Genomic DNA, 24,808 nt, shown 5'->3' with positions numbered 1-24,808 from the left:
GGTGGCTTTGCTCATGTTTGGTTTATATGTGTATTTGCTGCTCTCTAGTGGTAAGCATGACAGGCACAACCTTCTTTTTAAAGGTGAAATCAGCATAGAGTCATTTCAACTTTTATTATTTATTTATTTATTACATTTTACATTACAGCAAGGATAAAAAGGAAAAGACGAGAAATAATAATAATAATAATAATAAAAAACAAGTACAAAAGCATTCCGGATCGCAAAGGATTAAAAAGTCAACATTTGTGTTTGAATTACAGATGATTATATACAACAAATGACATTGTAACAGACAGATAACAGATAAATTGGGCTGACTATACAGTACTTCACATTGAAAAATATTTTTCTACTTGAATAAATTAATTTTTTAAGACGCTTTTGTTGGTATAATGGAGCTGTTTAGTTTAACCCTGGGTTATCATCTTTTTATACCTTCTTTTAACCCCAGTCAATGACAAGTATTAAACTTTTACTTAATAAATTTACTTTAAGAGATTTAGCCGTTTTAGGTATTTTTCCTATGGGGATTTTTAGTTCTCGTTAAAGAATTCGAAGCTGAATCAGTTGATTCAGAACATTCCAAACTTTAATTTGAATAAAAAAAATATTTGAAAATCAAATAAATAGACAAAAGTACAAGACAGCTTTCATGAGAACAAGATCTACAATCGTGAGTCAAATTTAAAATCATAAATCTATGTAAGGTGTCTTTTGGTGCAATTTTCACGTTGCGATTCTCTGGTGGAAATTTCTGGTGAAAGAATTATGGGTAATGTAGTTTTCACTAGGAACTCCGTTACTAAATGACAAAGGCATCTCGTATATGCGGGTACCTGTCCATGGCTGGTACACGAGGTTAACAACATACCACCAAATGCCATCAATTAACAACCTCACAGTAGATCTTTTTTAGCAGTTTATAAGTTAAAATCATTAAAAGTCAGTCCCCCATTTTCAGTGTTGGGCAAGTTACTTTTAAAAAGTAATTAGTTACAGTTACTAGTTACTTCTTCCAAAAAGTAACTAAATTAGTAACTCAGTTACAAATTTTTAAAGTAACTAGTTACTTAAGAAAGTAACTATTGCGTTACTTTCAAGTAAAATTACATTTTAAATGCTCAAACGTGACCCCACCTCTACCCCTCTTTAAAGGAACTTAAAATACATGTGCATGTTCAATTATTTATGATAAATCTGAATATTATAATGAAATGGACACTTAATACAATACATTATTAACAGAAACATGAAACATTGTACACACATCTAAAAAAAAAGTTGCTGTGGGACAAAGTGAGACTAGCCTCCAATCAAATGGCATGTATGTAGATATTATGTTTATATAGTGGATCAATGCAAATAACACGATAGATTTTTGGGAACTTTTGATATTTCCTTTTATTGTTTCTTTAATTTCTTGAAGGAAAAGGTAATGTATATACTTCCATTTAGAGAAGGCTACTTTTGGATTATTTGGGCTCGTCGCCATACCTGTCTCTGGTTGACTGACTGGCTTGTGTTGTTCGTTGTGTGTCCTGTCCTGTCCGATGATGGGTCGTTCGCGAATGAGCGTTAGTGATGATGGATCGACTCGTTCGCGAATGAGCTTTTGATGAGTCGTTCGCGATTCGCGAATGAGCCGACTCTAGGAGCCGGCTTTTTTAGTTGAACTTCGGGAGCTGGCTCGCATATCTGAAGAGCCAACTCTATTTTTTCAAATTTAGCCTATAGAAATTAAATAATTATGTAATAAAAATTGAAATATTATAGTCAAAGTCATTTAAAGAGCCGTTTGTGAGCCAAAGAGCCGGCTCTTTTCAGTGAGCTGAGTCAAAAGAGCCGAATTCCCATCACTACTATGCGTGCTTTCGAAAACCCGCCCAACTCTACCTCTGATTGGCTTACAATGAAATTTTACTCTACCTCAGCCAATCGTCAGCATTTATGCGCTTGTCTCGTGCTCTGCCCACTAACCAAGGAAGAACAGTAAAAAAAGTATTTGCCTCTCGCTCAGAGATCTAGTTGGTCTGATGAAAAAAAAAAACAGCTTCATCATCAGTTATAGTAACGCGCCGCATTTTTTGGCAGTAACGGTAACGGCGTTATTAAGATGAGAAGAGTAATCAATTAGATTACTCGTTACTGGAAAAAGTAATGCCGTTAGTAACGCCGTTATTTATAACGCCGTTATTCCCATCACTGCCCATTTTTATTTTGACTGCTGCGCTTTTTTTTTTAGCCAAAAATAACCAGTCAACCATGTATAGCGCCTGCTTCATTAAATATTTGTGAGTTTAGTCACAAAGTCACAGAAACTCGTCTGAGGGAAAATGCCTTAATAACACTGCAGAATAGACCAAATTATTCTTACATTTTATTCCGGAACGAGACGAGGTGATATTTAAACAAAGCCCTCCCTGTGTTCCTCCAGTCAATATCGAGTAATATCCCCCCAAAAAAAGATTGTTAACCCAGTTTACAAATGAGGAGTCTAAATAAACAGGTTTTCAGGTTTAAAGTCTGAACAAAAAATTAAAAAAAAAAAAATAAACTAAGGTTTAGATTTAGAATGGGTTAACTATTTTAAGTGCAAAAGTCATAATGTATCAACTTTCAGTTTTTGTTTTCCATCATTTTTTCTTTGCTCCAAAGGCCTAACTATGGTTAGATGAATAGAATCTAAACATCATCAAAAGTAGTTTGATTTTGCAACCTTTAATACATTTCTTAAACCGAAAAACAAATATAAATGTAATGTAAATGACATTTAAAACAGATAAAAATGCATAGCTAAAATATTCAACAGATCGCTAGATCTGGAGAGCATTGATGAAGTGGCTCTGAAAATAGAGCCTCTACTGTATTATACAGGTGAAGGAGGTGGGAATGACATGAGAGAATGGCCAGATGGAAATAGTAATGCTAATATATCACGAGCAAAGAAATACAAAATGGAGTGAACAGATGTTTCACTCAGAGAGGTATGAAGGGCAACACACAAAACTGGAATGTTCCAGCAGCAAAGATACAGTTTGTCCCACAAAATGTAATGAAATATTAAACAGTCTTGTAAAAGCAGGCTGGAAAAAGTAAAACAAGAAAAGCATTATAGGTGTATTTGAATTTGATGGCTATCATGTAATTTACCAACCAAACGATTGTCTGCTTAATTATATATATAAAATTACAAATAAAAAACACTTGACAGCATTATTTTCCAGTCCTGAAGTCAAAGCTAAGTGCTGCTTCAATACATGGAAAAGGTATTTTTTTGCCATTTAGTTTAAAGATTGCTTTCAGATACTAAGCTCTAAATGTCTACCTGAATGAGGATCCCAGTAAGAAAGATGAGCTTCTAATCACATTCATCCTCTATACATCAAACAGGTTATGAGCCAAAAATATCTTGCAAGAAATCATATGATCTTACAGACATCACAGACACATTGAAAACATGAACTAAAATGAAAATGGTTTTGCTTCATACAGCTGGTGTGTGTCTCCAAATAAGTTTATGTTGATTTTTATTAAAGACTTACAGTATAAATGGCAAATAACGTATACTGGTTTGTTATTTGTTAGAACTGGCTTTGTCCATCATAATTTCAAAGAAATAATAGCTTAGAATCAAAACTCAAAAGCTTCTGTGTGTATATGAAGTTGATTATCACTTCATTTAAGTGTAATATTACAGTTATTGTGCTGGTGTTGCTATTTAACTAAGTAATTTTTGTAATATATATTAGACTCATGTTTCTAGGTAATCTGACAATCTGGACTCAAACCTGCCTTTGGGTTTGCTAGTGAGCAGGATGCGAGGTAGACTACCGACTGCCCAGACTTGCTTGAGGAAAATGTTTGTAACATGAAGGTAGAGGAAGACTCAACTTCACACTACTACAGGAGGAGATCTACAGAGCAAAACCAAGACAAACGTCTATCCTGAGTCAACTGTGCGTGTCTGTGTGTGACTGTGCAGAACCTCCTCAAAGCCTAGGGCTCTCCCAAACCAGATGCCTTATCTTTCAGCAGACCGAGACACAGATGACAACTCCAACTTCCTGTGAACGAAGCAATTGTGAGGTAACTGTAATGAAGTGGACTCACATGTACAGTTTGTGTATTTGTTTATTGTGTGACTGTTCATCTATCCATTTGTCCATGCTGTGTACTGTAAATCAGTATTTTATTCAGCATTGGTCTTCAGCAGCAGGTCAGTTAATATATTCACATGTTATTATAGGCCAGGCATAAAAGGCAACAAGCCACACCAGTCAGGCAGATTTTAGAACTCAAACAATGAATGTATTAATGATTTTTATGATCTATTTTTACTGAGTTGCTGTGAAGTGATCTTACCCTCGGGTGGCTGTGTCATGGGAGGCTTAAGGCAGTACATGTGGTATCCCCGATCACAGTCATCACAGAACAGAAGCTGATCCTACAAAAGTAGAGGGCGTCACCAAGCTGTTAGCTCACACACACTCAGCCATATGAGGAGGCTTGCAGAAACACGCATACACCGCATCTCCAAGAGTGCTTTGAGAATCTTGTTTGAGATGTTGAAAATAATCTATGCTCCTTGTTAGGATTTAAAGACTCACATCGTTCTCTGAGGTGCCACACAGACTGCAGGATTTACACTCGATGCACTGCCACTTGTACGTTCCAACGGCCTGCATCATGTTGTCTGTGAACTGCAGACATGAAGGATGGCCTGGTGAAAGAGAGAGATGAAAGAATAATCTGACAGAAGGAAGAGGAGCTAGATAATTAGACAATTCGATTAGTTTTAGATGAACTTCACTATAATAAATTTAACTTAGGAAAACATGAATCCATATAAATTGTCGTAAAACTAATTGTTAGAAAGGTTCTTAATGTAATTTATATACTTTAAGGTGGATTGATCTGGATGGAGGGATAGACACAGATGATGGATGGATGGATGGATGGATAGACAGACAGACAGATAGATAGATAGATAGATAGATAGATAGATAGGGACAGTTAACATGTAAATGAAAAATTTGTCTCAAGTTGTTCCAAACCTGTATAAGTTTGTCTTCTGTTGAGCACAGAAACTAATCAAACAGTTGACGATAGCCATTGAATTCTATAGTATTTTTTTTCCATACTATGGACATCAATGGCTACCGTCAACCGTTTGATTTCCAACATCCTTCAGAATATTGTGTCTTGTACTCAGAAGAAGAAGGAATCTCATACAGGTTTTGAACATCTTTAGGGTGAGTAAATGATGACAGATTTTTCATTTCGGGAGAACTATTCTTTTAAGTTAATAAAGACAGACACATGAAAGAAAAAAACGGATTAAACACGATTTGGAAGGAACAAGCAACAGTTCCCCGTAAACACCTCCACCTTCTGTTCTGCCCTCCTAACACAGAGAGAGGGGAGAGCACAGGTTTGGAAAGTGCCAGATGGCTCTGTAACCTCACATGTCTGTCTTTCTCTCTCTCTCTCTCTGTCTTTCTGTCTCTTAGGGAGGTGTCAGTTCCTCGGCCTGCTCATTTCCTCAATGAAACTGTGAGAACAGCAGGCTCCTCTTGCTTGGATGCCCAGTAAAGCATGTGCAGTCTTCCCAGTTTGGAAAGCATGTGGGGCCTTGGCTTGACGTCGGATGTTATGTGAAGCTCTTTCTCTACTGGGAAAAGAGTTTCATAAGCTTTGCTAGCTCATTCCTCTTCATGGCTCTGTCCCTGGTATTCACATGCAGAACTGCTTGAATAGATTAAGCCACATTATGCCAACGTTTAGACATAAGTCTTTTAAAGTGTATGGAAAAATGACTGATTTTAGAGGTTGATCTTGATGCAATACATATAAAATATGAAAAGTTATATCTCAAATACTTCAAATAATTTAATAATTTATGTGTAATATTTTGATAAATTGCTGTTAAGTTTAATTTAAATTATAGACTAATTATTTGGACAAAAGCCATACTTAAACATGTATGAATGCTTTATGTAATGCATTATTTAAGAAAATAACACCCCAAGTGTTATTTATTGTAAAGAAAATATTTCACAATAATAAGTTTACTAGGTTTCAAATGATAAAACAATACTCAAAATTAAGACAGTTATAACAATGTCCATGTGAACTTAATGGGAGCTGCCTTCATAAATTAATGAACTTGAACCAGTTAAAAAACGTCTCATGAAAGTGGTTTGCTCTGAGATAATGTTTATGATACTCAGTATGATATTTTAGTGTCATTAAGACATTTTTCAAAGACCACTTGAGGTCACTTGTCCCATTTTTTCCTTCCTTGAAACAAAATGAACTCTGAGTAATTCATCAAATGTAAAATGTTTAATGTTTTTCAGTAACAAAATCCAGTGAAAGACTTGCAGGCTGACATTTGGAGTAACAGGACTCGGCAGCGAGCACATGAATGACAGTTTGCATGAAGTGTGTTCTGTGTGTTTGTGTGGTTTGTGCCACAGGTCTGCGTGACACAGAAGCAGTTAAAAGCATTATCTCTAGCCATGGTTTCCTTTGGCTTAGTATTAAATGAACTAAAGTTTGAATGTTAAACACTGAAACATTTTTATACACCAAAACCCTGGGAGAAATATCATCAGGAGCTGTTGTGGAACAACAGGTTTAGCCTGCAACAGTTTGTGGGCCTATATACATTATACAATATCTTAATAAATTATATTATCGTTTTCAAAAGAATGAATGCCCTGAAATAGAGACAAGATCGAAAGCATTAATACAGATTTTTTTTCGCAACAGTTTCAATTCAAAAGTGACACATTAGTTCGCCATAACAATAAAATAAAAGAGCTTTAAAGAGCAAATATAGCAAAGATTTTTCATAAAAAATGGATATGCTGAAATATCCCCATATTAACTGGGTGACGTCCCTGTGGCTAATGTGTATTGCGGCTTTTATTGCATGTTTTCTTTTTTCCTGTTCACATTTACTGCATTTTCCTACCAAGTGTAGGAAGCTTATGTGCTTGAAATCCAGTGTATTATTATATATATTATATAGCTGGATCTGTTAACAGAGGTGAATGGTCAGGATTTTATTTGCAAAACAAAGCCTTCATGAGAATCATTGCACATTTAAGCTACAATTGTACCCCTTCTCATACCTGTTGTTTAAAGAGAGTTTCCTGAATAGCAAAGGGAAATCACTCCAAAAATATGAGTCCTTTTTCTTCTTCTTATTCAACAAAACTAGGGAGAGGCCAAGTATCATGTATCCTCCAGCAAACAAGGCATTTCAAATGTCATGCTCTTTTGATGTTGTTGTACTTGCAGCTGTCCTGAGAAAGGAGGAGAGATGGACACTTAAATGCCAACTGGCTCTTACCTCTCTGCAAACTGTCCTCCCTTCCCTCTGGATCCAATCAGGGCCTGGCCTCAGCCCATTCTCTGCCTTCTCGTCATCCCTTTCTTTGCAAATATTGTATTTATCCAGAGGTAGGGGAAAAAAACCCTCTTCACTATCAGACCTACGGACACATGTATTTTCTCCTCCTTGAGGACTGAAATTCTTTAATTTCTATTTCTAAAGTAAATTTCCACACAGTAGGCGTTTTATCTTACATGGCGGAGTATAATCCACGTCCACACATTAGTAACGTCCCTGCAATTTTCCATGATGGAAAACTAACAGTCCAGAAGTGATGGCTCCTCTGTCCCATAACTAGCACATCTCGGTATACAGAAGTGTGAAGCAATAAAAACAACATTCCTTAATTTATAAAAGGCTGCAACTTGTCCTTTGAAAACAATTCCTGAATTTAACATTGTGTCTGGAGTTGTGAATCCATTACGCATGAGGCTGCAAAACAACAAAAAAAAAAAAAAAAAAAAAAAACAAGCAGCAGACACATGCTGGAAGTTTCTCTGATGCTGTTCTCTTGAGGTTTCTCCTTTGTCTATCTGTACTGAGGTGAGCCTGTGCTGTCATCGGACAGAAGCCCGTCCAGGTCGTCCTCCTCAAAGCCGTGAAAGGTGGACGCCTCGCTCTCTGACGTGTCGCCGAACATGTCCAGGACTCCACCCGTCCTCCTCTTCGCCCTGGTCCCACCGATGCGATCAGCTGACATGCATGACGGACATATCAGCATCAAAGTGGAAACACACACAAGTAACACTGCAGTCAGCTCACTAGGACTCACACTCCTCTGAGTTTTGGACAACTTGCAGTCTTTGCAGTTACTCATACATTAAGGGACTACGGCTTGCATATCTGATTGCATGAATATGTGCTTCTCATTGGCTGTAGATTAAAGCTGCAGTGCATTTTTTAGCTGTAAGTGAATCATGAATCGTTTAAAGGGATAGATCACCCAAAACGACTGTGGAACACAGTCATACAGGTTTTGAAATTAATAAATAATGACAAAATTTTCATTTTTGTGTGAATTATTCTTATATATATATATATATATATATATATATATATATATATATATATAAAAAATTATTATTATAATTATTTATTTTTTTACTGAGGGATACATTTGGTCTCTCCCTGTTCTTGCTATTTAGCATTCGATTATGAGAAGGCAATGGATCAAACAGCCAAGAAAGAAAAACATAAAGAATGGAAGCATATGAGCAAAATAAATATGAGAATATTTTGCGCACATGAACTGAGATAACTGATTATGCCCTAAAACAGTTAAGAACTATAAGCATATTAGGAGTTCAAAAGTAATTCCAGGATATAAATGTGGGATAGTTAACCCTTCCAAGATCATTTGCTAGGAAAATAACTTGTGTAAAAGAAAAATGCAAAACAAAAAGGCCACGTCAAATATAAATGCTCATTCTCAGCACTGCAGTATTTGGCTCACACTTACAAACACAATGCACATTCTAAATCCAAGCATGGTATTTTATTTTTCAGCAAAATTATTCTTTTTTTTAAGACCAAGTGTTTGAAATGTAAATTATCATAATTACAAAGAGCAAATGTTCTCAGGTCTGCCATCTTGAAAACTTTTAACATCAACCTACGTAATCTAGATGTACAGTAAGATGCTTTTAGACTTTGTAGTCTTGGCATCGGCAATGAAAAACTGTTTCAGAGACTTAACGGTTTCGATAGAATCCCATGACACTCCTACTCTCCCTTCCAACTCTCATTAGAATTAACTGAGATCTAGCCTTGGTCAAAACAGTCATAGCAGAATATTAATATCAAATAGATGATTTTCACTTAAGTGTCTTTTGTATGGCAACAAAACGATCTTAGCAGTAAAACTGGTATACTGATATTGGAAAATTCGAAAGAGACAATAACAAAATAAATTATTTTTATTTAAAAAGATTTTAATGGCCGTTTCTGTTTCACAAAATATCTTTAAAGGGGTCATATGAAGTTGCTAAAAAATGACATTATTTTTTGTATTTTATGTAATGCAAAGTGTTTATGCAGTTTAAGGTTAAAAAAACATTTCCAAATACTGTACATTGTTTCTCCTATATTCCCCGCCTTCTGAAACGAGTTGATTTTTACAAAGCTCATCGTTCTGAAAAGCGAGGTGTGGTCTGATTGGTCAGCTATCAGGTGCATTGTGATTGGCCAGATGCCTCAAGAGTGTGAGGGAAATGTTACGCCCCTTACCATACTGTGATGCCGTGTGTCCCGGGGCGATGACTCAAAACCAATAAAACTCATTACAAAGGAGGCATTTGTTGCATCCAGTGGGGACATAATTATGGATTATGATTAGTTATACCTGTCTTTTTACGCGTTGTGTTGCATCATGCTGCGTAAACATAAAACCATGTCTGCATTTGTGATCAGAAAAACGACAAACAACAAGTGCTACTCTACACTGCTCAAAACTCACGTTTAAATCGTCAGTGGCAAATCCTTTAAATATGAAAACGTACATACATGCTGTAAGTCAGAAGAGCCAGCACTGTAGGCTAATCACCCAGGTTCAGGAAACAGTCCTCCGTAAAGTGCGCCGAATACATTGCATGTAAATACAAATTAACCATTGATTTCTGGTTGTGTCCTCTTTTGGAAGGCCAAACTAAGTATTTTCTCTTTCGCAATGAAACACACAGCATCTTCAAAACATGGTGACGGCGGCAACAATTTATGTCTTCCAATAAATGACGTCCAATAAAATTTATGTCTTCTTTCTTTGCCTGAACATTTGGGCAGTATTATGCAAAGCGTCCCACACAGTGACGTAGACATGTGGGGGCATGTTTAAATGAGGTGTTTTAGGAGGGAATATCTCTTTGGGTTTGAGAGAAAGGACAACTTGAGATTGCATCATATGACCCCTTTAAGTAAAAAAAAATCATGTAGTAATTATTCATTTTCTCATTGCACTAGGCCTGTCACGATAACACATTTTGCTGGACAATAAATTGTCCCAGAAATTATCGCGATAAACGATAATATTGTCGTTCTAAGACAAGTTTCAACTAATATAATGATAATGGAATAATAACACAGGTAAACCTTTTCAAAGAACATAACACTTTTATTTTATTTTATGGCAGATTCAGAGCAAGAAATACCAACAAGTTGACTTTGTGTGACTTATAATTAATTAATTTTGTATGTTATATTATGTGTGTATGCCAGTTAGTGATGCTTATATTGACCGTTTAACCGTTAACCGAAAAGAAAACATTTCCACAGATGACGGGACTGTTCACATATCGCATCTTTTGGGCACTCAAGTTTGTTATTTCAAATGCGGTATGCACGCTCATTAACAAAGAGACACGGTCGCAACATGCACATGGTGCGACGCGCTTGGGGCAGCAGTTGCTCAGTGGTTCAAGTAGGTTATCTACAAACCGGAAGGTTGGTGGTTCAATCTCTGGCTCCACCTGACCAAGTGCCAGTGGCTGGCATCACCGTCGGTGTATGAATGTGTGAGTGAATGGGTGAATGTGAGGCAACTTGTAAAGCGCTTTGGATGGCCATGGGGTCTGTTGAAAGCGCTATATAAATGCAGTCCATTTACCATTTACCATTAGTTTTTTCCAGGCCTGTCTGCTCCACATCTAGTTAAAAACATCTCAGCTTTTCAGAATGACTCAAGCGCACCAGATCATGTGAAAAGAACCAACTCAATCAGCTTGAAATTCCCTGTTGTTTTTGAACACTGACAAGTTTTTTTACTTTTCTTCGCAAATAAATCTTGTAGCAGAGTTACAGCAAGGGTTTTTACATTACAGATATGTCCTTGTTGTAGCGGAGATTGCAGCTGATGGATGCTTAACAACTACAGACGCCTCAGGAGCGCCACTTCCCAAGCACTTTGGAAAGAAGGAGAAAATGATGCGCCTATATATATATGTGTGTGTGTGTGTGTGTTAACTCACTGGGCGCGTTGACACGCAACCACATGCCTACAGACATATTGAGCTGGACAAGCCAAATAAAGCGAGCAAAAAGTAGGACCATTTAGACAGTAAGGACAACGAAGTTACTTGCAAAATATGCTACGCGGTATTAAAATAAAGAAGTAGTGCAAGTACAGTGCAATATCACTTGTGACACAAACATCCACAAGCAAATGAAAGATGCTTCCCTAAGTTGGTCAGTCTAGCGAGATTATATCTCTTTATTCCCGGGAAATCTGTGCCATTGGAGAGAGTGTTTTCTACCGTGGGCTGTCCACAGGCTGCGCTCCAAACTAACCCCACATCATGACATGTTACATTTTTAAATGAAAATGTAAAAAAGAAATTATTGCGGCCAAAATAATTATCAAGCTCATTTTTTTTTTCGGACGATTAATTGATTTATCGGCTATCGCGACAGGCCTACATTGCACATGCAGGACAAATCCAAACTTTATTAAATGCAATCGGACTGTTACTTTCACACTTTGGTATTTTTATTGAATTACTGATTACTTTTTTAGTAATTAACAAGTATACTGGAATTCATTTTTAAAATAACTGTCCGATCTCTGCTAACATGTTGTTTTTTTTAATCAACGTGTTTCTAAATACCGCAATTATTTATGAATAAACGCCAAGACTGCAACAGATAAACAGCTGCATGAAAACAGGTAATCTGCGCATCTCTGAACTCTCCATTTAAAAGCCTTTCTAGTAGAATTAATCTTTATCTAGGAAACCATTTCTATATGACACCATTATGCCAAGCCAAACCCAAATCACAACAACTAAGCAAAACCCCATAAAATAAATAAATAAACATGCTCTAGCAAAAAACTGGAAAAGATGGGATATGCATAAACAAGCTGATGAAATGTGCTATTGATGCATGACATGATAAAGCATTAAATGGGATTTATAATTTTCTTTTGGTGAACACATAAAGAGAAAGAGATTGAGAGAGAGAAATCTCTGAACACTTTTACTGTTTATTTCTTTTTCTTTTTTTACTACTAAAACATCTGGCAATTCATAAAAAAAATATATTTATTTTTATAATTTCAACCAGATTAATATTGGCTATGTCATAGTAAACATCTCCCTCAGAGTGAGATTAAAACAAGATGAAGGTGAAACTCCCTTCTTGATCTAACATGGGCAGATACTGTAACTGTGAATAATAGAAATAATGAAGTGATGTGAAAGACTCACCAGAACGGCCGCAGTCTGAACAGGAAACCATTTCCTCAGACTGGCCTGTCTTCCTATTAGAGCCTGAGTCTCCCAGACAGAAGTCACAGTAGTCATTAGGGATGATCGTGCCATCAGGCCCTTTCTGTGCTGTAAAAATAGTACAAATTAAAAAGGAGAAGATAAAATATAAGAACAGTGTCTATTCTAAATCCTAAATGTGTTACTTGTATTATTTTAGGCATCCTAAAATTGTGACATCATGTGCAGTGTAGTATTGAAAAGTATAAATGGATTGTGTGTGCTATGTACATATTTTCTTATCGAATACTGAATAATATCTATTAAAATATTATTAGAATATGTATATAGAATATGTAGACATTAAGACAGCTCACTGTCTGTGTTTTTGGAAAAGAGCACATAATTGCTACTAAGTATTGTTATGCAAAAATTCACACAGGGATGTTAACTAAAGAAACAGGCTGTTACAATGATTTTACCATGGTTAAAATCACAATGAAACATAAGCAGTGACTGATTATTTCTTCATTGTGTGACATACATCCAAGTGAAACGGATTATCGAAAAAGAAAAAAGTTCAATCCATCAATTGTTGATTGAATGGAGGCAGATCTGAAAAGGGGCGTTGTTTAAGAAGACTAAATTATATCTGGTAATGCCACCAGAAAAAGTCTGTTATTTGAGTTATGGCATTTTTTAAAAGCTTTAGTGCATAAGTTTTGCCTATTTGTCGCCATCTCTATTTGTGGAATTCTCTTCTTACGTGGGTTGTCAGTCAATACTGCAATAGTGTGGATATTCGGGAATTACAGATACAATGCCTTGTAAGTATGTCCAAAATAAGACGTTTAACCAGAAAATGTAATCTAAAAAGTATATAACATGTCATAACAGGTTTAACTGTTATGGAATGCAGGTTTAAAAGTTATGGAAGCAGGAAAACTGATTGGCCGAACTGAATCAAACTCAGTGTGCAAGGTTTCTGTACATGACGAAGGAAATTTGAATACGAAATAACTCATATGAAATTTTTGGAGACCTTAAGTCTTGTGCACCTTCAACTAGGCACTGTATGCACTAAATTGGAGAGTGTTCATGAAATGGAGCTGTGATAGAGATATCCACTAGGTGCGCTGTCATGTGTTGGATGTTCTATGTTTTTTGTGCAACACAGGCTAGATAATGGGAGTCTACTGTCAATGTTAAAGGTTTATGTGGCCTCTATTGCTTCTTTTCGTTCCCCAGTTTACAGGCAGTTGATCGGGAGGCACACGCTGTTGGTCAGATTTCTCAGTAGAGCGAGGAGATTACATCCCCCATGCCCCCCAATATCTGTTTCGCGCTCCGGCATGATTAACGCCCACATTGCATGCGTACCACATCCGAGCCCAACCAAACTGTGTCCTGGTCCACCTCTTCCAGCCGGACTAAATGAACCACATGCCCAAGCGCGGCACGGAGCACTCACACTAATAAAACGGAACTGGGCTTTCGGGGTCAAACGAGCTCAGATGCGAAAGATTAAGATTGTTCCACTATATTATTTGTGGCCCCCCTTTTGTGCCCCCAGTTGAAATAATCCTAGATTCCCCCTGGTTGGAACAGAGTGCTAGATATCAAAACACTTATTTTACAATTAAAATGAATATAAACTTACGTTTATGGTTCTCATGGCGGATAGGAGGAGATTGGGGGATTTCAGTTTCACGTTCTTCCTCACCCTCCTCTTCAGCAAGGTGAGTATGGGTGTAATGGTAACTTAGTCCAGGACGGTTTTTGTAACGTTTCCCACAAACTAAGATAAAGAACATTGGTCAAAATGAAATTCATTTTACTGGCAAAAACTTCTTAATCTCAAATAATTCTAGGTTATTCAAATAATGAAGCTGGGATGCTAACACATATCTAAGAAATTCACAAAGCACCTAGTTTTGGAGTCAAAGCGCTATCACAAAATCTACATTGCATGTTCTCAGCCAATGAGAGAGATATGTGGGGTGTAAGAACAGTGTTTAAGGCACAGTATTAGCACTGCAACCCCACAGTTTGTCTTCATGAACGTACAGATGCAGAGCAAAACTATGAATATTACTTTTTTCATATTAAATCACACCTGTGTCGAATGCAGTCAGAATCAGTCACTGACACTATATGTCTTGTGTGAATTTATAGGTAGATTTTAATGTGGTCAAGTGCTATTGGACTGATCCGATCACTGAAAACACGTTACTGCCAGTTGGCCTATTAGATTACAGATGTGGGATATATCACATAACTATATCATAATGTTGTTGTGGTTAACGGATACGTAATACAAATTAATTGCATGTTGGCCTAGGTTGTCATATTATGTCAATCTCAGTACAGAAAAGATTTCCTTCTACCAACAGGAGGATGCATTAAACATGTCAAGCATCTGTGGGTTGCAGACTGCAATACCAGGAAGGTAAGCACAATATTTTCACAGTAATAAATTCTCTCACTACAAATCCAAAAAGAAAAAGGATGGACAAACCATAGAGAATGAAAGGATGTGTACAGTATCTGAATAGAATCACAACTAGGAAATTGTTTTTTGATTTTTAGAGACAATAATTAGTAACTAAAATGATTTAGATTTACATAAGTATGTGTAATATGGATTTGTATTACATTTTCAATATATTTTCCCTATATTACCTCAAAGACAACATGAAATTTACTTTTATTTTCAAGGGGAAAAGGGTAAGCCTGTCCAATTACATTTCAATGAATAAGTTATATCACTTCTCACATTTTGTCCTGAATGATCATTCATTTTACTCAGAAGTAAACTGTATTACAGTTAAATGGTTTTGAATGCAGTTTTCATGTTGTCTTTAAGTTTAATTTTTTATTTTATGCACAAAGGAGCACTAAGTATCCAACCATAGTGTGCTTAATTGTGTTGAATGTGCACTTGTAGTCTACTTTGGATCTTAGGTTTGTAAAATAAAATAAAAAAGTACTTGCAGATAATATAATATTAATATAATAAAAGTCCACTTAAGTGTACTTAAGGAGAGTATGCCTTCATGACTCTGTTTCTTAATACCTAAAATGTGTAATGCTTTAAAGTACATTAAATAAATTCTTGCTCAGTTTTATGAGCTGACGAACATACTAAAGCACATATTTTTAGCACATAAATCTATTAAAATAATACATTTTAATTTAATTGCAATAAATATACAATATACATATGTCCTACATATATTTCATTCAATTCTCAATTAAAGTTTATTAATTAAAAACAGTGTTAATTTTGACAGCAAATTCGGATTTAGTCTTAGTCTTAGTCTTTTGAATAACACACCATTTAGTTTTAGTCACATTTTAGTCATCTGAAATGTTTTAGTCTTAGTCTAGTTTTAGTCGACTAAATATCATGAGAGTTTTAGTCTTAGTCTAGTCTTAAGTCTTTTAGTCTTAGTCTAGTTTCAGTCGACTAAATATCATAAGAGTTTTAGTCTTAGTCTAGTTTTTTTTAGTAGAACAAAGTCAACTTCGTTGACTTGACTAAATGTTTCCATCAGTCTGTTATGGAATGGTATTTATAAAATAAACATAAGGCCTGCTCTCAATGAAAAATATACATGCTCTCTGAAAAAGATATGCATTCGTCCTGAATGATATGCAATGCATATGACATTCTTTCAAGATGAAGTACAGTATTATTGAAATAGACAACCACCTATATTATATTTGTAATGTATGTTCATTCTATTTCTTTATTTGTGCTATTTACACAAAGTTTAATTTTTTTTAAGTTTGTTTTTGTTCATTTAAAATAGCACTGCATAGTCTTCACTGTAAAATAAAATACACAATCAAACCAAAATGTATTCAGACACCTTCAACGTTTCTTACAATATCACAGTTTATTTGCTGTAGTTTAGAAATTGGTGATAAAATATGACAATAACTCAGGGTTAAACTGTGTCAGAACAACAAATTCATCTTGATAATGTCGGATGCAATGCTTAATTTGGTTCAGTCTGTGGTGTGAAAAGGTTGCATTAGCAATTAAAGAAAGAAACACTTAAGCAAAACATGCTCAGGTCCCTAATAATTTTTCTTTTTTTGTATTTTTTAGTCACTAGTAAAACAATATTATCAATTCTATCTGATTTTTGGATTGACTTTGGATAAATTCTTGTTAATACTACAAAGTAATTCAATCAAGAGCAGTGAGTGATTCACTTTCATTTTCATACATTAAAGACATTGACAGCAGAGCTAGTAAATTAGGCGCGGTCACTTTAAGAGACAAATGCATCCATTATAAAGATACGCATCCGATTTCTTTCCAACTCTTTCACTAAAGACATAACTACAGACTTTTTCGAACACACTTTCCAAGACGGGTATTTCGACATATTTAGTATGTATTTGTTGTCGGTACAAAAGCAAGAAGACTTTGAGACGCGTCTCTGCTTGCTCCCTGAACACCAGAACACCGCGCTGCTGAATTGAGCTCTTTCACTTTTCGCTCTTTTTCTTATGTTTATTTAAAATGCGATTTGTATTTGTTCGTTCAGGTGCAGTAGGACGCAAACGTCCTGAAAGAGAGCTTGGTTCAGTGTTGCGCGAGTCACCAGCTGCTCAGTTCAGCGTTACTGCATCGCGGGGCTGAAGCCAACTTGATGTGTTGAATGCTCGGAGCACGTTATAAAACGTATTCTTAAAATACACATTTCTGTTTTAATAAATGCTCATATTAAAACATAGCATTACACATAAGTAGGTTAAAAAATAATCACTGATACATTTACGACCCCATGAAAATTTGGGTCGCAATGGCATTTCAAAAGGTCGCAGTGTAGTTCCCTGTGTAAACAACTTAACTGTTATGAAAACGTCCTCGAAACTGTGCGAATTTCTGCAAACTCATCTTTGTTCTCTTTTCTGTGTAACTGCTGCTTTGTTTAGCTGTTGCGCTTGCATTTGCCGCGGCTTTTTAAAATGGCTCGGCTGCTTCTGCATAGATCAACCTACCCTCAAAGATTCGCTCTGATTGGATCTCTTCTCCATTCGTCCCTCCCATATATTTTCGTCTCCTTTTTATTCGTTGACTAAAGTGTCAGTTATATTTCGTCACGTTTTTCGTCATCATATCTGACTTTTTATTTAGTTTTTATTTAGTTTTCGTCCGTGAAAAAGGTTAGTTGACGAATATTTTTCGTCATAGTCTTCGTCAACGAAATTAACACTGATTAAAAAGTATGCTAAAGTGAGATTGTGAACATATATAAGGTTTGTGAGATTGTGAACATAAATAAATAAATAAATAAAACCGATTTTATTGGTCAGTGATATGTCTATCTCATGAGATAAATAAATGAATCATGAATCATATTTCATCATTCAAATCATATTAATGGTATTAATTTCTGTGGAAAATGTACTTAGTGCACCTTTAGGCAGCTAGTATTTGATGTAACAGATCTTATTTTTGTATGGACTGCTGAATCGTACAGCTGTGTACAGGCAGAACATATAGTATGGAAAAGGGAAGCGACTACATGCATTTCATTTCAGCAAACTGCACATCCAGAGTCAATCATTCCAGCATTGCAGCAGATTTGACCTAGAAGAGGGTCTGCAATCTAGATGTAGCAATGAAAAGGCTACATGTTCAAGCTCTGGTATTTTAGCAGCAGTGTTGATAGCCATGCATGAGAGCTTTGGCAAGCAGCGTGAAATATCAATAGCAGCAACAGAGAAAAGACTGAACCAGTAGATTTATGCTAATAATCTCTCCCCGACATGAGCATTAACTGTTTAGCCTTGTCATTAGCATAGCTCACATGTCCGAGCAAGAGGAAGATGGCAACATGGCTGAATACCTGAGTCAGCGGTTTTTGAGTTATGCTTTTGTTTGTATCTGTCTGAAACAGAGGAGACACAAAGCAAAAGAGGAGACAGAAAACAAAATACAGGAAGTAAGTTACATTCAGAGAGGCCTCTGGAACCCAAAGTAGCTGTAGTATCTCCTCGGGTTGTCACATGCTTTTGTTATTATAAAATGCCACCATGCCAAGATCAGAAACACAGGCAGGTACCATATGATAAAATGAAAGACGTTTTTAGGACGCCAAAATAGGACAGCCAAACAAACAGTGTCAAAATAGATCAAATCCCATGATTAAAACAGAAGTCAGAGATGATTAACATTATTTTATCTGACAGCTGTATGAAGTGAAAAAAAATCATTAATATTCATTGGGGTCCAAAAAACTGAGACCTTGTTTAAAATAATTAAATACAAATGATATTGTCTGCATAAAAAATCTTAAAGAATGCCATAAACTTGCTTAATTGATTAATTAATTAATTGTAAATATATATATATATATATATATATATATATATATATATATATATATATATATATATATATATTTATATATACGTATATATGTACATATATATATATGTATATGTATATATATATATATATATATATATATATACGTATATGTGTATATATATATATATATATATATATATATATATATATATATATATATATATACAGTATTTTTTTCTGAATTTTAAAAGTTTCTTTATTATCAGGTGTAAAACTTTATTTAAAGAAAATAAATTTTGAAAATGATTTTCGATGTCGTCTCAGACTTTTGGACTCAAATACATAATGCCAAATTAGGTTACAGTTTACAAATTTCCTAATTAGTTTTTCTCTTGCAGTTCAAACGTATACAAAATGATATATCTACATCAAGTTGCTTAGAATTGAAGGCACAAAGGTTGCATATGAAATTATGAAATTGACCCTTACTGTCACACACGTAGGGTTTATCCTGATCGTCGTTGGCCACTGCCTCTGTTCGCCTGCGTGCAGAGCCTCGACCCTGATCAACAAATAACATAAAATTACATGATATTACTTTCTCTTGTTTAGATCATTTCTCGTTCATCTTTTCTTAGTCTCTGCACACACCATAACTCAGAGAGATCAACAAGGTATTTATTTTTCATGCTTTATTTCCCTTTCTGGTGTCAGTCTGCCTTGTCTTGGCTGTCTCTTTTTCTTGCTCTCGCTTGCCTTTTTTCCTTCACACCATCCGCAGACTTTGAGTCATGCTCATCACTCACCCTGCCTTTGTTTCGATGCTTCCTCTTCGGTGTGTCCACTTCAAAATCTTCATCGTCATGGAAACCATCACCATTTTCATCTGCCTCAAGCACCCTCTGCAGAGGAGGAAGAAAGTTGGGCTAAGCGATTAGATGACGATGATCAATGCACTGCACAAGAAAAGACAACAGTCCACATACAGAAAGAGTGGAGATCTTCGTTGCCATATATGGTCAATGGGGTCCTTAAAACACTGTTTTTTGTAGCAAAGAAATAGCACAGGAAACACTAAAAGCTGATTGTTTTTATGAGTGGGCCACTGAATCATTCATTCAACTGAATCATTCAAAGACGCTGATTCATTCAGGAATGAAACAGCATCTACTGTGTGTTGCTTCTCCTGTGCCTTCACTGGGAAGCATAAACAGACACTGTATCGGGCACAATTAGGTTTAAAATGTAATCTAACTTAATATTAACTTCTATTCAACTGTTGTATGAAATCAGGATTTTCCTCGCAGTCGTGCATTTTCTTTAATGATATTTGGGTACAATATCTCTTGCTTGTGTGATATTGTGAAGATATAATGTGAAGCGCATCGTGTAGAAAGCATGCTGCAGTTTGAGTTTTATCGAGTCTAGTGCTCCTTAATAGTGCGGTATTGTTTGCCAGAAGGTAGGAAACAAAACAGCTTGCGGCTGGGGAGGATGGGGTCTCAGATGATGGATTGGGCTTTACACCAACAGTGAAAGGTAGATATCGCTGATTGATGGTAGATTGCATCTTATAATGCTCTGTGCCATCACCTAAATCCTTTGCAAAGCATCTCTGTTGCTGTTGTTTTTTTGTATATTATTGTGTTTTTTTTTCCTGGCTGTCTGTGAATCTTTCAGGACGAAACTACAACCTATTTGTGGTTCGTGACCCAACAACTGAAACCACTCTTTAAGTCTGACACTGACTCTTAATATATTATCATGCACATATAAACCAATGAAATCCCTTAGAAAGGACTGTCAATATGTTACCTGGATTTCCAGTAGTGTCTCTTCCTCTTTGGAGTTATTGTTCCTCTTGTCCAAGATCCCATCACCTCGTAACAGTGCTTCCAGGGCCGTGGCCTCCGTCGCCGGGGCTTCTCTCTTGGCCATCAGCTCTGCCTCTAAACAAGAAAGAAAGAGGGAGAAAATGAGAATGTCAGGTAAACGGCTTCCTTGAACCTCTCCTCCATAAACTGTTAACATCGTCACTGAAAACAGACGAATGGGTTGTGCAAAAGAACAGCTTCAGACTGAATGGTAACAATTGAATAGTAGTATAAATAAAACAAAATAAAATAGTATTTTGGGGGGATCTTTATCTTTATATATATATTTAATATCCCTAATTACTGTATCAACCTTTACTGGCTTAGGTTTTTCCCCTTTAGTGCACATGAGGAATGCAAAATTAAAGAAAGAATTTAGATTTAAGAAGACATGATCATTTCTGAGTAAACATCTGATGTTCACCGGTTGTTACAGTGCATTCTGGGTAGGGTATGAACGTTTCAGTGCAATGACAATGACAGGTTAGGAATGGCTGACTCTCTGAGTAGTGCACTTACTAGTAAACTAAGGAGTGGGTTGAAACACACCCTTAGGTCTGTCACAACATTTGAATTGTTTTCTGATCTATAATCTGCTTCAGTGGAGTTAAAGTGTCCCAAGAAGCTTTGGTTTCTGATGTTCCTACTCCGTAATGTGTGTACATGATTGAGAATGTTTTTATGAATCTCTGTCCTTGTCTTTATTCTCTTTGTGTCTGATTGAGCCGAGACACACTCTTCCCCTGGGAGAGGAGCTGAAAATAGCGCAGAGTGCCAGTCAGGGGCTGATTGCAGCCGCCCATCCCCCGTCTCTCATTAAAACAAGAGGCTAAGAGAGGTTGATGTCTATAGACACAAATCATAAGGTCTTAATCATCGCAATATAATACAGCACTGCAATATTTATGCATGCCATTAAATCACAACATTGGCACTGAAAAGGCACACACTGACTGGAAAGACTATGTACTGCTTTAATGAAGAATTTAGCAAGATCACGCTGAGGAGTCCGTTTCATATGGCAAGCGCAGAGCATAATGAATATAGCAGTTCACTGAGATGCAGCTATTTGGTGTTGTCACAGTGGCGTGATTATATAGCAGGCAAAATAGCCTGACTGAATCAGTTTTTTTGAATTAGAGGCTGTTCTACATGCCACATCTGCTGTGGAGAAAACGACAGCACATGGAGATGAACATTGGAATTAAGCTTGCTTGCTTGTCGGTATGAACCAGACTTGGATGGGATATTGGACACCAAAGCTGTTTACAGTGGCTGAGCACCCAGAAATGTACAACACAAACACATTTCAGACAGGAAGCGCAAGAACGATGTCCTGCTGTAACCGACCAGAATTATGCCTCGCTATAGTGTAAATATTACAATTCCAGGACTCCGGAAAGCACATAACTTAGAGGGATAGCTCACTCAAAAATGAAAATTCTGCCATTATTTACTAATCTTCATGTTTGCACTTATCCTCTGGGAGCATAAGAGACTTTCAAAAACATGAAAATATCTTAGCGACCCCAAACATTTAAATGTTGAGTGTAAATTCTTCAAAATTTTAGAAGGACACAGAAGAAAGAGAGTCATATAGAAACTTAACGACATGAGATTGAGTAAATAATGACAAAACCTTAATTTGTGGATGAACTATACCTTAGAGTAGACTACAGTGGATCTTAAATATTCACCATGCCAAAATGTCTGAATGGCTCAGGAGAGCAGTCATGTGATTTGAGGAGTGCTTTGGAGGGTCTTCTGATATCTACATTATTGGAAAGCAATCACACTCTATTTCAGGCCTGAATCAGTTTTATTCACTGTTTTTCTGCTGAACTCATGCTGGCTGAGCTCCAAGTGAAGGTCAAGGGTTCTTATATTGCTTTGCTGCTATTGTATTTCCAGGGACAGCTAAGAAAATAATAGAGGGGCTTTCTTGTTGACACAGACAGGCCTTTATGTGCCTTTATCAAGTTCTTCCAGCCCTTCTGTAGACCCCCAATCAGTCTCCAAGACTTACATTCTAAAGCTGCATGGCCAAATGATTAAAGGGGCCCGGTCAGGGCACACACGGACACAGAGAAGGATAATGAGACCCAGATGGGCCAGTTCTACAGCCTCTGAATGACCTCAGAGCAAAGAAGCAAGGAAGGAGAGAAAAGTGCAGCAAAAAAGAATTCAAAACCAATATGTAAGCTTGAGAGAAATCACACAATTAGCCACTCACCGAGTCGGAGTTCACAAAGGCGAAGCTGGGGGTCAAGTGGTGGGTGAAGTCGCCTCTTCTTTCTCCAGCAACGTGCTGGGTAGGTGTACATCTGACCTGCTGCCAACCCTGCAATCAAACAGACAGTACTAGCATGGTTTGAATAGGCTCTTACACACATTCTTCATATAAACACTATTGGGATGGGATTCTTTTTGTAAACAATGTTTAGGTTGACTTAATAATGGAGGATATTTGTGATTTCAAATACCAGTTAGGATTAGAATCTATTGTCTGGATGTGGATGTTATGAGATGACAGGTGCTCTTAGGTCAAAGAAAATGATTAAAAAAGAAACATTTTAAAAAGAAGTCTCTTATGCTCAACAAGGTTGCATTTTTTTATATATATAAACAGTAAAAACAGAAATATTATGAAATATTATTACAACTTATAAGTACTGTTTTCCATTTTAACATTTTAAAATGTAATTTATTTATGTGATGGCAAGTCTTAAGTTTTAATAGTCAGTACTCCAGATAATCATTTGATAAATAAATAAATATAATTTTTAGTGCTCAAGAGACATTTTTATATCAATGTGGAAAACAGTTGTGCTGTTTAATATTTTTTTCTGATTGTTTGATCAATAGTAAGTTCAAAAGAACAGAACTTACTATTGAAATAGTAATGTTTTGTGAAATTAAAAATGTCTTCACTGTCACTTTTGATCAATTTCATGTATCCTTACTGAATAAAAGTATTAATTTCTTAATCTTAACTGACCCCAAATTTTTGAAGGACAGTCTATGTAAATGTACATTTTCACTTAGAGGCATCACTCTGAGAAACACAAAACCAGTCTTATCTGGATAGAGCGTTAAACACAAGAACTTGAGTAAAACATCTTTAATAAAAATGCTGGTTTTCACAGGGTCATTCTCTCTGATTGGCTCATTACGCATAATCTGTGCAGTTACATAGATCTGTGAGGCACATGGTCGCAGTTATTCATCTATTCCAGTCTCTAATGGTAAAACAGAGGAATCAGAAGTGTGAGAGAGAGAGAGAGAGAGAGAGAGAGAGAGAGAGAGAAACCCAGAATAAAAAACATCCAATAAACACTGGTCTACCACAAAGTGTAGGGTGTGGCTAAGGAGCTTTTAGCTGCGAGGCGCTGACTCTATTTTTGTCCGGTTCTCGGCATGCATATTGTTCCCTTTGGCAGCTGTATGTCTAGATATTGGCTGTTTTGGTCAGATAATAAGGGAAGGAATGCTGTGGAAAGACTAGAGACATACTTCTGCCTCATTACATTAAATATTGCACTGCATTGTTTAACATGTTACAAACGTGCAATTTCCTAAACACTGGTATGCTGTATAAACACTCGTCAACACAAAGTTTGATTGCACTCTCTGTACCATCTGCTTTAAAATGAAATTCATCAGTCTTTATCTTTAGAGAGCTGCATTTTAAGTGGATTTTAAAATCGGAATGTAAAGTGCCAAAGTCCAACTTTGCCAAATGGCTGTGGTGAGAAAAAAAACTGTAGAATAACTGGACATGATGCAGTCTACCAACTTTAAACATTTGATTAGGATGAGTCTTGAGATGACAGCGCCCAACAAACTCCTTCTGTAGTTCCTTTAATGCACTTGAACACATATGCAATATAAGTAAAATATTGCTAATATATGCTAGCACACCACACCAAGGAGAGTTCACCCAAAATATAATTTACTCACCATCATGTCATCCCAATCTCATTTGACTGACTGGCTGTTA

At 36.2% G+C, this 24,808-nt stretch overlaps 1 protein-coding gene across 3 annotated transcripts; it reads right to left on the bottom strand.

Annotated features, from left to right (window-relative positions):
* Window positions 1-103: 103 nt before the first annotated feature.
* Window positions 104-23,216, bottom strand: LOC127938604 (zinc finger protein DPF3). Of its 3 annotated transcripts, XM_052535320.1 has the most exons (10): window positions 23,042-23,216; window positions 20,750-20,883; window positions 19,741-19,836; window positions 19,424-19,496; window positions 18,471-18,512; window positions 14,261-14,398; window positions 12,601-12,729; window positions 4,611-4,723; window positions 4,366-4,447; window positions 104-4,067 (listed from the first exon to the last, which is right to left on the bottom strand). In XM_052535320.1, exons 1-10 carry the CDS (start codon window positions 23,199-23,201, stop codon window positions 4,000-4,002), a joined length of 1,035 nt encoding a protein of 344 aa, XP_052391280.1. In that variant the 5' UTR covers window positions 23,202-23,216; the 3' UTR covers window positions 104-3,999. The 3 variants fall into 3 exon arrangements, with proteins under 3 accessions (XP_052391280.1, XP_052391281.1, XP_052391282.1); XM_052535321.1 differs by lacking the exon at window positions 18,471-18,512; XM_052535322.1 differs by lacking the exons at window positions 104-4,067; window positions 4,366-4,447; window positions 4,611-4,723 and adding an exon at window positions 6,334-8,098.
* Window positions 23,217-24,808: the final 1,592 nt, after the last annotated feature.

The sequence above is a fragment of the Carassius gibelio genome, chromosome A20 (genome assembly GCF_023724105.1).
Source record: "Carassius gibelio isolate Cgi1373 ecotype wild population from Czech Republic chromosome A20, carGib1.2-hapl.c, whole genome shotgun sequence".
NCBI lineage: Eukaryota > Metazoa > Chordata > Actinopteri > Cypriniformes > Cyprinidae > Carassius > Carassius gibelio.
This window is presented reverse-complemented; position numbering and strand designations above follow the sequence as displayed.